The 15,026-nt window shown below is 39.7% G+C and overlaps 1 protein-coding gene across 1 annotated transcript in view; it reads right to left on the reverse strand.

Annotated features, from left to right (window-relative positions):
* The window catches only part of polr3b (polymerase (RNA) III (DNA directed) polypeptide B), a 99,660-nt gene that overhangs the window by 9,055 nt on the left and 75,579 nt on the right, over window positions 1–15,026 (reverse strand). The window contains exons 24-25 of the mRNA XM_061894246.1: window positions 8,705–8,808; window positions 2,476–2,642 (exon numbers count right to left, since the gene is read on the reverse strand). Of these exons, the coding sequence (XP_061750230.1) occupies window positions 2,476–2,642; window positions 8,705–8,808 (271 nt within the window). The remainder of the gene's footprint in view (window positions 1–2,475; window positions 2,643–8,704; window positions 8,809–15,026) is intronic.

Genomic DNA, 15,026 nt, shown 5'->3' on the forward strand with positions numbered 1-15,026 from the left:
GCAATGTGTTGCTGCCATTAAATTCTAAGTTAATGAGAACTTGCAAAAAAAAAAGTTTCTCAGTTGGAACATTAAAGGCCTACAGAAACCCACTACTACCGACCACGCAGTCTGATAGTTTATATATCAATGATGAAATATTAACATTGCAACACATGCCAATACGGCCTTTTTAATTTACTAAATTACAATTTTAAGTTTCCCGAGAGTTTCGTTTTGAAAACGTCGTGTAATGATGACGTGTACGCGTGACTTCACAGGGTTTTAGGAAGTATGAGCGCTGCACACACACACAGCTAAAAGTCGTCTGCTTTAACGGCATAATTACACAGTATTTTGGACATCTGTGTTGCTGAATCTTTTGCAATTTGTTCAATTAATATTGGAGAAGTCAAAGTAGAAAGATGGAGTTGGGAAGCTTTAGCCTTTAGCCACACAAACACACGGTGATTCCTTGTTTAAAATTCCCGGAGGTGAAACTGTACTATGGATCAGAGCGGTCAAGCGAACATGAATCCAGACCAAATGTCAACCAACAGGTTTCGGTGGAAAAATTGTGGTTAAAAAGTCAGTTCTTACCGGATTAAAGCTGAGCTTGTGCCGTCCGTAGCTCCCGTCGACTCCCCTGAGACACTAGCCTCAAGACACCCGTGGAGACACCCTTCCGACTATCAGGTACTATTTAACTCACTAAAACACTAGCAACACAATGGAAAGATAAGGGATTTCCCAGAATTATCCAAGTAAATGTGTTTAAAGGGGAACATTATCACAATTTCAAAAGGGTTAAAAACAATAAAAATCAGTTCCCAGTGGCTTGTTGTATTTTTTGAAGTTTTTTTCAAAATTTTACTGGTCTCGGGATATACCTAAATAAAGCTTTAAAGTGCCTTATTTTCGACTCTCTGCGAAGACACTGGCCATTTCCCTGTGACGTCACACAGTGCTGCCAATGTAAACAAACAATGGGAATACCACAGCAAGATATAGCGACATTAGCTTAGATTCAAACTCGGATTTCAGCGACTTAAGCGATTCAACAGATTACGCATGTATTGAAACAGATGGTTGGAGTATGAAAGTATTGAAGAAGAAAGTGAAGCTATTGAGCGAATAGCTATTGACGCTATTCATAGCCATAACATGGCCGAATAGCTGCGTTAGCATCGCCGGTAAAATGTGCGGACCAAACGATCAGGACTTTCGCATCTTTTGACACTGGAGCAACTTAAATCCGTCGATTGGTAAGTGTTTGTTTCGCATTAAATGTGGGTGGAAGGAAACATAATATAGTTGCAAATGCATCTACAGGTTATCCATACATCTCTGTTCCATGTCTGCTTTAGCACCGCCGGTAAATAGCATGTTAGCATCGATTAGCGTAGCATGTTAGCATCGATTAGCTGGCAGTCAACATCAACAAAACTCACCTTTGTGATTTCGTTGACTATCGTTGCAAATTCATCTGCAGGTTTTCCATACATCTCTGTGCCATGTCTGCCTTAGCATCGCCGGTCAAATGTGGAGACACTCTGGCACATTCAATGGGGGTCTGGCGGCAGACACTTTGGCATCTTCGGGCCAGTGGTGCAACTTGAATCCCTCCCTGTTAGTGTTGTTACACCCTCCGACAACACACCGACGAGGCATGATGTCTCCAAGGTTCCAAAAAATAGTCAAAAAAACGGAAAATAACAGAGCTGAGACCCGGTGTTTGTAATGTGTTGAAAATGAAAATGGCGGGTGTGTTACCTCGGCAACGTCACATTATGACGTCATTGCCTCCAGCCCGATAAACAGAAAGGCGTTTAATTCGCCAAAATTCACCCATTTAGATTTCGGAAATCGGTTAAAAAAATTGATGGTCTTTTTTCTGCACCATCAAGGTATATATTGACGCTTACATAGGTCTGGTGATAATGTTCCCCTTTAAAAACATCGAAATACGTCCCAATGCTATTGCGTTTTTTTTTTAACTGGTTTTTTCTTTCTTTTTTTTTCTTTCTAGTCCGTCGTTATCAATATCCTCAGACACAAATCTTTCATCCTCGCTCAAATTAATGTGGAAATTGTCGTTTTCTCAGTCCGAATAACTGTTTTTGTAGGAGACTCCCATTAAAATCAATGTGAATATGTGAGGAGCCATCAACATGTGACGTCATCGTCTGCGACTTCTGGTAAAGGCGAGGCTTTTTCAGGAAGTACCAAAAGTGGCGAACTTTATCGTCGATTTTCTCTACTAAATCCTTTCAGCAAAAATATGGCAATATCACGAAATGATTAAGTATGACACATAGAATGGACCTGCTATTTCCGTTTAAATAAGAAAATCTCATTTCAGTAGGCCTTTAAATATCTTGTCTTTGCCGTCTATTTAATTGAACATAAGTTGAAAAGGTTTCACACAACTATTGTATTCTCTTTTTATGTACGATTTTGTATGATTAAAAGCTGTTGATAACCATAGTGCATTACCCAGTGATGCCGGAGGTGACATAGTCCTTCCCTTGGTAGTTGTATCCGTAGCGTATCAAGTCCTCGCACACGTCCTTCACCTTGCTCCCCCCGAAGGCGGTCCCGTAGTGGAAGCGTCCATCCAGGACTCCCGCCTTCCCAGCCAGCAGCTCTATCAGCTTCCCCACCTGAGGGTGAAGGCACATTAAAATGTTCATAAGCAGCTTGCGTGTGATTTACATGTCGGCCTGGCGCTGACACCGGCTCTGTAAGGATGACTGATTCCACTGGGAGGTCATACCGGCGCCACCCCTGACCTCCCCCGGCCACATAAAAGGCCAACACCTACACTCTTTGCTGAAACTGCTCGCCAGACATTGCTGAGCCTTCGCCATGGCGACGGCGGCGAGACGGCAAGCGCGGGCAGCGACAACTTGAGCAGTAAAGATCACTTGTGAGAGGCTGGACTCCTTGTGCACGTTTGATAAAACTTCAGCACCCGTCTCCGGGGCAACAGCTATCTGTCTGTATGTGCTGCGGGGTCAGATTGCGGTTTGGTGAAAAGGACGAGCGTGCTGGGAGACGATGATAACCTCAGGATGAGATGGTGACGGCTTTGTCACGACAAAGAGGAGACAAACTTGTGGCCAGCGAAGGTCAACATCTTTTTCTGTGTAATTTGCGTAGAAAATTGGTCTTTCAGGTCAATAAAGTAATAAAGCCTTCATTTTTAATTACATTTCCAATACAGTGTTCCCTCGTTGAACTTCCCAAAAATACCCGCTTTAAAGGGGAACATTATCACAATTTCAAAAGGGTTAAAAACAATAAAAATCAGTTCCCAGTGGCTTGTTTTATTTTTCGAAGTTTTTTTCAAAATGTCACACCTCCTGGAATATCCCTAAAAAAAGCTTTAAAGTTCTTGATTTTCCCTATTTGCGATGAGACAGTCCATTTCCCTGTGACGTCATACAGTGCTGCCAATACAAACAACATGGCGGTTACCACAGCAAGATATAGCGACATTAGCTCGGATTCAGACTCGGATTTCAGCGGCTTAAGCGATTCAACAGATTACGCATGTATTGAAAAAGATGGTCGGAGTATGGAGGCAGATAGCAAAAATGAAATTGAAGAAGAAATTGAAGCTCTTGAGCGAATAGCTATTGACGCTATTCGGCCATAGCATGGGTGTACCTAATGAAGTGGCCCATAGCATGGCTGCCTTATTAGCATCGCCGGTAAAATGTGTGGACCAAACGATCAGGACTTTCGCATCTTGTGACACTGGAGCAATTTAAATCCGTCGATTGGTAAGTGTTTGTTTCGCATTAAATGTGGGTATCTAGTTTCAAATGTACATACAGCTAGCGTAAATAGCATCTTAGCATCGATTAGCGTAGCATGTTAGCATAGATTAGCTGGCAGTCATGCCGTGACCAAATATGTCTGATTAGCACATAAGTCAACAACATCAACAAAACTCACCTTTGTGATTTTGTTGACTTAATCGTTGCAAATGCATCTGCAGGTTATCCATACATCTCTGTGCCATGTCAGCCTTAGCATTGCCAGTCAAATGTGAAGACACTCTGGCAAATTCAATGGGGGTCTGGCAGCAGATTTCTTGCCAGTGGTGCAACTTGAATCCCTCCCTGTTAGTGTTGTTACACCCTCCGACAACACACCGACGAGGCATGATGTCTCCAAGGTTCCAAAAAATTGTCGAAAAAACTGAAAATAACAGAGCTGAGACCCGGTGTTTGTAATGTGTAGAAAATGAAAATGGCGGGTGTGTTACCTCGGTGACGCCACGCTCTGACGTCATCGCTAAAAGATCGATGAACAGAAAGGCGTTTAATTTGCCAAAATTCACCCATTTAGAGTTCGGAAATCGGTTAAAAAATACATGGTCTTTTTTCTGCAACATCAAGGTATATATTGACGCTTGCATAGGTTTGGTGATAATGTTCCCCTTTAAGTGAAATCTGTGTAGTAGAAGTTGATTTTTTCCTTATGGTTTTTATGTGTTTTTGTTCATTATATACCGTATTTTTCGGAGTATAAGTCGCACCTGCCGAAAATGCATGTAAAGACGGGGAAAAAAACCATATATAAGTCGTATTTTTTGGGGAAATTTATTTGATAAAACCCAACACCAAGAAAAGACATTTGAAAGGCAATTTAAAATAAATAAAGAATAGTGAACAACAGGCTGAATAAGTGTACGTTATATGAGGCATAAATAACCAACTGAGAAGGTGCCTGGTATGTTAACGTAACATATTATGGTAAGAGTCATTCAAATAACTATAACATATAGAACAGGGGTCACCAACCTTTTTGAAACCAAGAGCTACTTCTTGGGTACTGACTAATGGGGAAGGGCTACCAGTTTGATACACACTTCAATAAATTGCCAGAAATAGCCAATTTGCTCAATTTACCTTTAATAAATAAATCTATATATCTAAAAAATTTTGTTTTTCTGTCTGTCATTCCGTTGTACATTTGTTTTCCTTTTACGGAAGTTTTTCTGTAGAGAATAAATTATGAAAAAAAAACACTAAATTGAACGGTTAAAACAGGAGAAAACACGAAAAAAATTCAAATTAAATTTTGAAACATAGTTTATCTTCAATTTGGACTCTTTAAAATTCAAAATTCAACCGAAAAAAAGAAGAAAAAACTAGCTAATTCGAATCTTTAAAAACATTTTTTTTTTAATGGAACATCATTAGTAATTTTTCCTGATTAAGATCAATTTTAGAATGTTGATGACATGTTTTAAATAGGTTAAATTCCAATCTGCACTTTGTTAGAATATATAACAAATTGGACCAAGCTATATTTCTAACAAAGCCAAATCATTATTTCTTCCTGATTTTCCAGAACAATTTTTTTTTTAAAGAAATTCAAAAGACTTTGAAATAAGATTTAAATTTGATTCTACAGATTTTTCTAGATTTGCCAGAATAATTTTTTTTAAATTTTAATCCAAATAAGTTTGAAGAAATATTTTACAAATATTTTTTGTCGAAAAAAACAGAAGCTAAAATGAAGAATTTAAACTAAAATGTATTTATTATTCTTTACAATAATAAAAAAAAATACTAGAACATTGATTTAAATTGTCAGAAAAGAAGAGGAAAGAATTTAAAAGGTAAAAAGGTATATGTGTTTAAAAATCCTAAAATCATTTTTAAGGGTGTATTTTTCTCTAGAATTGTCTTTCTGAAAGTTATAAGAAGATAAGTAAAAAAAAATAAATGACTTTATTTAAACAAGTGAGGGCCAAATCTTTAAAATATTTTCTTGGATTTTCAAATTCTATTTGAGTTTTGTCTCTCTTAGAATTAAAAATGTCGAGCAAAGCGAGACCAGCTTGCTAGTAAATAAATAACATTTAAAAAATAGAGGCAGCTCACTGGTAAGTGCTGCTATTTGAGCTATTTTTAGAACAGTCCAGCGGGCGACTCATCTGGTCCTTACGGGTGACCTGGTGCCCGCGGGCACCGCGTTGGTGACCCTTGATATAGAACATGCTATACCTTTACCAAACAATCTGTCACTCCTACTCGCTAAATCCCATGAAATCTTATACGTCTAGTCTCTTATGTGAATGAGCTAAATAATATTATTTGATATTTTACAGTAATGTGTTAATAATTTCACACATAAGTCGCTCCTGAGTTGGCAAAGTTGTTTAGAAGAGACATCGAGGAAGAAGATTTCATGGGATTTATCGATTAGGAGTGACAGATAGTTTGGTAAAGGTATAGCATGTTCTATATGTTATAGTTATTTGAATGACTCTTACCATAATATGTTAGGTTAACATACCAGGCACCTTCTCAGTTGGTTTTTTATGCCTCTTATAACGTACACTTATTCAGCCTGTTGTTCACTATTCTTTATTTATTTTAAATTGCCTTTCAAATGTCTATTCTTGGTGTTGGATTTTATCAAATAAATTTCCCCCCAAAATGCGACTTATACTCCAGTGCGACGTATATATGTTTTTTTTCCTTCTTTATTATGCATTTTCGGCAGGTGCGACTTATACTCCAGAGCGACTTATAATCCGAAAAATACGCTACATTTATCTATAGTTTTGTTTTTACTACTTACTAATAATTCTATTTTTCTTAAAGCACAGACCAGGATTGACAACCAAAAATCATAAATAATTTAATACTATGTTGTTAAAGCTTTTTTTTACTACATTCTAATCAAATTATATGTTAAAAGGAATATTGTAAATTCTTCTTTGAGTGCAACAAGAAAAGCTCAATGTGTTTATCCATCCATTTCCTACCGCTTATTCCCTTTAGGGGTTGCGGGGGGCGCTGGTGCCTATCTCAGCTACAATCGGGCGGAAGGCGGGGTACACCCTGGAGAAGTCGCCACCTCATCGCAGGGCCAACACAGATAGACAGACAACATTCACACTCACATTCACTTGTCCAGGGTGTACACCGCCTTCCGCCCGATTGTAGCTGAGATAGGCGCCAGCGCCCCCCGCCAACCCAAAAGGGAATAAGCGGTAAAAAATGGATGGATGGATGGACAACTATACAGTATATGTGTGCATTTTTAAGAAAGACCAACATTTTTAGAGTATAATAAGTCTCTTATTCTTTTTAATAACATTGTTATCCTGAGGCTAACCGACAATAAATAAATTACTTCTTACCATTAATGCGACTTCTTGAACAGGTGCGGTAGAAACCGGATGGATGGATGAAAATGCATGAGAATGTTTTATATTTTGAACGTTATTTTTGACACTGACTACCAGCGGAATTATTCATTACTTATCGTGTTAAGCAATGTCAGCTAAGATTTATCTGAGAGCCAGATGCAGTCATCAAAAGAGCCATAGGTTCCCTACCCCTGGTATCGGGACAAGCCTAATGGGATGTGTTTGGATTAGTGCGTGCTCTTGAATGTTTTCATGCCTACGTGGTTTTCTGGATCTGAAGATACACCAATTTTTTGGCTGGAAAATTCACAGAGCTTAATAATATTTTGGGCTCCTGATCACTGACCGTATAACCTTTACCGCCATCCCCGATGAGGGTACAGGAGCACTCCAAAGAAGTTGCTTGATTAATCTGAGTTTATACAAGTGTAACAGGGTCAATTACGTCTTGTAAATCATTTATTTTCTAATGTTTTATTATCGTTATAATTACACAAAATATGTAAGTTACATGTAAATACCTGAATATTGTTTGATGTTTGTTCAATGTGGAACCATTGTCTCGTTGTCCCTCCTACTGCAATAATTACTGTGACACCTGTCTTTTTATATGCGTTAGACACGCCCTCCAACTTCCCTTTTTGTCTACGATAACGGGAGAGGTAGATAGATAGATAGATAGATAGATGGATAGATAGTACTTTTTTTATTCCGTCAGGAGAGTTCCTTCAGGAAAATTACAATTTTCAGCACAATCCCATTCAAGATCAGACAAACATTACAGGGAGACAGAACAGGATCGCTAGCTAGCTCCACAGTCCTGTCCCCTCATCCGCATCTCCTCCAGTACATCCAAACAGACTCTGGTGTAGCAGAGACCCTGCAGCTGGTCTCCATGGCCAAAAGGCTCCCGGGAGGCAGATCCAGAAGTCCACAAAAAAAGCACCACAGAGGTCACGAAATTGGCACCCCTTGTCACATAGTCCCAAAGGGTCCCGGACCAAAATGCAAAAAAATATAATACCACATGAAAACAAGAGGGAAACACAAAAGGATGACACAAGAGCACAGAGCTCTGCCTACAGCAGCCACTACAGCAGCGCCATCTTGGAATGTCGTGATAGGTAGGCGTTCATGCGACGACAGAAAATGTCTTGTTAAGAACTTTAATTCATTTCTTGTTCATTATTATATATTTGTGTAGGGGCTCGACGATGGCACAAAGTATTTGATGACGATTGTATTCTGTGTTATCAGGTATGTTTTTCTTTTACTGTGCATGTAACTATGCTTCCCTTTTTGTCTACGATTAACGGGAGAGGGGCTCGACGATGGCACAAAGTTTTGATGACGATTGTATTCTGTGTTATCAGTAAAGTGCAGTGGAGAAACCCATGGTGTCGGTCGTATTACATAAAAAACACACAACGTAGAGGAAAATGCTTAATTAATTAATGCAATTTGTTTTGGCGATTAATTGAATGAGCTAAATCTGACAGCCCTGCTAATAATGTGACGGATAGTAAGGTTGGAGAAACATGGTACCGTCATTCTGGAGGGGTATCCATGTGGGTTCATGATGATATCAGGACAGATGCCCGTGTCGCAGAAAGGCATGTCTTCCTGCGGGACAATCAGGCCGCAAACACCTGAAACACACACATAGAGGTCAACACAACTGGACCACAACCAGCGTTGGTAATAACGGTGTTAGAGTGTGTTTGTTTGGGGTAATGAGTAATCGATTTAATGACTGTACGCGGATGTGAAGTGGCGCGTTACTACAGTTTGGTTGAATGGAGCACATTACACCAGTTTTAAAGTCGCTATATTGGCTCCCGGCCCGCTTCAAGGTGGATTCTGGTTTTACCGTATCAACCCCTGAGGATCCTGAGGTCCTCTGGCACTGGCCTTTTAGCTTTACCGAATACCAGAACAAAGAACCCACGGTGAGGCAGCATTTAGCCACTTTGGCTGCCAGCTTTGGAACAGCTTGCCAGAGAGTCTCAGGACTGCAGAGAGCGTTTAACTTTAAAAAAAAAAAAAAAAAAAAAAGAAGGAAAAAGGCTGGCCGCACTATGGACTGGATTCTCACAATATTATGCTAGATCCACTATGGACTGGATTCTCACAATATTATGCTAGATCCACTATGGACTGGGCTCTCACTATTATGCTAGATCCAAAATGGACTGGACTCTGACTATATTATGCTGGATCAACTATGGACTGGACTCTGACAATATTATGATAGATCCACTAAGAACCGGACTCTCACACTATTATGTTAGATCCACTATGGACTGGGCTCTCACTATTATGCTAGATCCACTATGGACTGGACTCTGACTATATTATGCTGAATCAACTATGGACTGGACTCTCACACTATTATGGTAGATCCACTATGGACTGGACTCTCACAATATTATGGTAATCCACTATGGACTGGACTCTCACAATATTATGGTAGATCCACTATGGACTGGACTCTCACAATATTATGGTAATCCACTATGGACTGGACTCTCACAATATTATGGTAGATCCACTATGGACTGGACTCTCACTATTATTTTAGATCCACTATGGATTGGACACACATACTATTATATTGGATCCACTATGGACTGGACTCTCACTATTATTTTAGATCAACTGTGGACTGGACTCTCACAATATTATGTTAGATCCACTATGGACTGGACTCTTACAATATTGTTATATCCACTATGGACTGGACTCTCACACTATTATGCTAGATCCACTATGGACTGGAATCTCACAATATTATGTTAGATCCACTCTGGACTGGACTCTCACAATATTATGTTAGATCCACTATGGACTGGACTCTCACACTATTAACTAGATCCACTCGACGTCCATTGCACCGGTCTCCCAGGGGGGTCCCCACATCTGTGGTCCCCTCCAAGGTTTCTCATTGTAGCCCATTGGGTTGACTTTTTCCTTGCCTCGATGGGGGATCTGTGCCAAGGATGTCGTTGTGGCTTGAGCAGCCCTTTGAGACACTCGTGATTTAGGGCTATATAAATAAACTTTGATTGATAATGACCCATTTAAAGTGTCAAAAATAAGCTAATAGCTGTGTTGGCATTAATACACTTTTTGTGTCTTTTTACGCATTAAAATTGGAAAGGATGCGAATTTCCAGAAGTCCACGCATCTTCTGGACTTGGATTTCCCGGTGTGCAGTTTTTTTTTTTAATCGATTATCGCTTTCCGCCGGTGTTTTGTTTTGTTTATTTTTGCCGGGTCAAATTATTAATTATTAGAGATGTCTGATAATATCGGGGCTGCCGATATCATCGGCCGATAAATACTTTAAAATGTAATATCGGAAATAATCGGTATCGGTTTTGAAAAGTCAAATTTCTGACTTTTTAAAACGCGGCTGTACGGAGTGGTACACGGACAGAGGGAGAAGTAGAGAGCGCCAATAAACCTTAGAGGCACTGACTTCGCGTGCTGGCCCAAATACGCAAGTGAATGCAAGGCATACTTGGTCAACAGCCATACAGGTCACGCTGAGGGTGGCCGTATAAAAAACTTTAACACTGTTACAAATATGCGCCACACTGTGAACCCACACCAAACAAGAATGACAAACACATTTCGGGAGAACATCCGCACTGTAACACAACGGAACAAATAACCAGAACTCCTTGCGGCACTAAATCTTCCGGGACGCTACAATATACAGCCCCCGCTACTCCCTACAAACCCCCCTCAACCCTGCCCACCTTAACCTCCTCATGCTCTCTCAGGGAGAGCAGGTCCTAAATTCCAAGCTGCTGTTGTGAGGCATGTTAAAAAAAAATACCGTATTTTTCGGACTATAAGTCGCAGTTTTTTTTCATAGTTTGGCCGGGGGGTGCGACTTATACTCATACGCATACTTGGTCAACAGCCATACAGGTCACGCTGAGGGTGGCCGTATAAAAAAATTTAACAATGTTACAAATATGCGCCACACTGTGAACCCACACCAAACAAGAATGACAAACACATTTCGGGAGAACATCCGCACTGTAACGCAACGGAACAAATACCCAGAACTCCTTGCGGCACTAAATCTTCCGGGACGCTACAATATACAGCCCCCGCTACTCCCTACAAACCCCCCTCAACCCTGCCCACCTTAACCTCCTCATGCTCTCTCAGGGAGAGCATATCCTAAATTCCAAGCTGCTGTTGTGAGGCATGTAAAAAAAAAATACCGTATTTTTCGGACTATAAGTCGCAGTTTTTTTTCATAGTTTGGCCAGGGGTGCGACTTATACTCGGGAGCGACTTATGTGTGAAATTATTAACACATTACCGTAAAATATCAAATAATATTATTTAGCTCATTCACGTAAGAGACCAGACGTATAAGATTTCATGGGATTTATCGATTAGGAATGACAGATCATTTGGTAAAGGTATAGCATGTTCTATATTTTATAGTTATTTGAATGACTCTTACAATAATATGTTAAGTTAACATACCAGACACCTTCTCAGTTGGTTATTTATGCGTCATATAACGTACACTTATTCAGCCTGTTGTTCACTATTCTTTATTTATTTTAAATTGCCTTTCAAATGTCTATTCCTGGTGTTGGGTTTTATCAAATACATTTCCCCCAAAAATGCGACTAATACTCTAGTGCGACTTATATGTTTTTTTCCCTTCTTTATTATCCATTTTCGGCAGGTGCGTCTTATACTCCGAAAAATACCGTAATGCACTTTGTGACTTCAATAATAAATAGTGCCATGTTGGCATTTTTTTCCCCATAACATGAGTTAATTTATTTTGGAAAACCTTGTTACATTTGTTTAATGCAGTGGGGTACCCTGGGGGTACTTAAAGGTATACCAATGGGTACGTGAGATTTTTTTTAAAAATATTCTAAAAACAGCAACGGTTCAAAAATCATTTATAAATATATTTATTGAATAATACTTGAATGTAAGTTCATAAACTGTGAAAAGAAATGCAACAATGCCAGGGGTGTAACGGTACGTGTATTTGTATCGAACCGTTTCGGTACGGGGGTTTCGGTTCGGTTCGGAGGTGTACCCAACAAGTACATGCTAGCAGCGACCAGGCTAGGACAAGATGTTAAAACCAGAGCTGGAAGACCCTCCTGCCTCGTTAAGATCTCCCGTTTGGGAACACTTTGGCTGCGCGATACAACAATGGAGGACGGAGGATTGTTCAGCAGCTGCTTCTGACAACACGTCAAACATGTCTTGCGCCTTTCCTGCTTCCGGCTCCCATAGTGTCTCCCTTGCGCGCAACACCCTTCACTCTACCCGCTGTGGGTCTCCACAGCTCCGGACTCCAGGGTAAATGAAAAGTCCATTAGTTGCAAATTGTGGCTTTATTGAAGTCTTGCACACAGCCAATCTAACAAAACACCAGCCGAACTCGCGCTAAGGTTCCTCACATCGCTCGCTCACACACTGACTGACGTCACATGCGTCACATAATAAATGGCCACACACACGCTAGTCTCATAACACAGTGGTTCTCAACCTTTTTTCAGTGATGTACATTTTTTTTAATTCAAGTACCCCCTAATCAGAGCAAATAATTTTTGGTTGAAAAAAAGAGATAAAGAAGTAAAATACAGCACTATGTCATAAGTTTCTGTTTTTTTAAATTGTATAACTGCAAAATATTGCTCATTTGTAGTGGTCTTTCTTGAACTATTTGGAAAGAAAGATTGGATTGGATTGGATATACAAATAACTAAAAACTTGTTGAAAAATAAACAAGTGATTCAATTATAAATTAAAGCTGCAAGCAGCGTTGGTCGGGTTCGCCTTTGGCTCTCTGGTCTAAGTCAGACCTACATAGAGGTCTTTGTTTCATGTCTCTACGACATTCCTAACAGAAGTTACACGCAGTTTTGTCGTGGTTTTTTCCTAGGGGGCGCTGGAGTGCAATTTTGACTTTTGGGGTTTGGTTTTTTATTAGATGGCAATTTTCACCAGTCCTGATGTGTGTGTAAAATTTGGTGAGTTTTGAAGCATGTTAAGGGGGTCAAATTACAGATCAGCGTTTCTGGATGTTGTTGATAAATGGCTTTCGCTTTGCATAGTAGAGCTTTAACTTGCACTTTGAAGCATTTTAAGGGGGTCAAATTACAGCTCAAAGAGGCAAAAATTGGGGGGAAATGTATTTGATAAAACCCAACACCTGTGGAGTCCTTTTGCAATGGGCCTGCGGACCCTAATAAAGATTTCTACAAATATAAGTAATCGTCAACTTCAAGTGCCCCTCTTTGGGGATTGTAATAGAGATCCATCTGGATTCATGAACTTCATTCTAAACATTTCTTCACAAAAAAAGAAATCTTTAACATCAATATTTATGGAACATGTCTACAAAAAACGGCGGGCGGTGTTGATGAACGTGGACCCCGACTTAAACAAGTTGAAAAACGTATTGGGGTGTTACCATTTAGTGGTCAATTGTACGTAATATGTACTGTACTGTGCAATCTCCTAATAAAAGTCTCAATCAATCAATCAAAAAAAGCACTTTATATGTAGAAACGTTTTGTTAAGAAACCATTCTGAGCCTTAACTTATTTAGTTTTTATTTTATATGTTGTATATGTATTAACCCTGGCAATGGACCCTGTGTGTATATCTATGTTATGCCATTGTTTACAAATTTGGTAAATAAATAACCCCAAAATTTATATTTGGTTGTTTTCTTACTGTACCGAAAATTAACCGAACCGTGACCTCTAAACCGAGGTACGTACCGACACCGAAATTTTTGTGTACCGCTACACCCCTAAACAATGCAATATTCAGTGTTGACAGCCAGATTTTTTGTGGACATGTCCCATAAATATTGATGTTAAAGATTTCTTGTTTTGTGAAGAAATGTTTAGAATTAAGTTGATGAATCCAGATGGATCTCTATTACAATCCCCAAAGAGGGCACTTTAAGTTGATGATTACTTATATGAGTAGAAATCTTTATTTAACAAGTTTTTAGTTATTTGTATATATTTTTTTCCAAATTGTTCAAGAAAGACCACTACAAATGAGCAATATTTTGCACTGTTATACAATTTAATAAATCAGAAACTGATGACATAGTGCTGTATTTTACTTCTTTATCTCTTTTTTTTCAACCAAAAATGCTTTGCTCTGATTAGGGGGTACTTGAATTAAAAAAAATGTTCACAGGGGGTACATCACTGAAAAAAGGTTGAGAACCACTGGTTTAATGCATCCAGCGGGGCATCACAACAAAATGAGGCATAATAATGTGTTCATGCCACGGCTGTATATTTCGGTATTGGTAATTAAGAGTTGGACAATATCGGCAAAAAAGCCATTATCGGACATCTCTACCAAGAACACATGACACCTGCTGGTGGAAACAGAGTGCTAAGACAAACACATTAGCAGTAAACTGCTGGCTGGACATTCCACGCTCATGTGGACCGACAGGATCCCGCTTTGCGAGTCGTCAAGCCCGGTTGCTAAGAGTTTAAGTGCGAGGGCAAATGTTTGCGCAGGGGAACGCGGCACTCTTGCATGGCCGGGGGCAAACAGATTGTAGGCTCATTTGCAAATAAAAAGAAAAAAGTAATCGAGAAAGGAGAAGGCGAGCAGGAAGCTGAGAAATGCGAGTACAGAGCGGTATTACGCATGGAGTTGTCGGAGGCATCTTTTGGAGAGGAGCGATTGAAACCTTTACACGTGGGGTGAAAAAAAATCATCCCTTCCCTTTTTTTTCTTTAAATTTTAGCTTGCCTGGTGCGTGCCGCTGACTGCTAATGTCGGACAGCGTGTCGACGACGACGTTTGAGCGGAAAATGAAGGAAGC

This window comes from Nerophis ophidion, linkage group LG03 (assembly GCF_033978795.1).
Source record: "Nerophis ophidion isolate RoL-2023_Sa linkage group LG03, RoL_Noph_v1.0, whole genome shotgun sequence".
NCBI classification, from domain to species: Eukaryota; Metazoa; Chordata; class Actinopteri; order Syngnathiformes; family Syngnathidae; genus Nerophis; species Nerophis ophidion.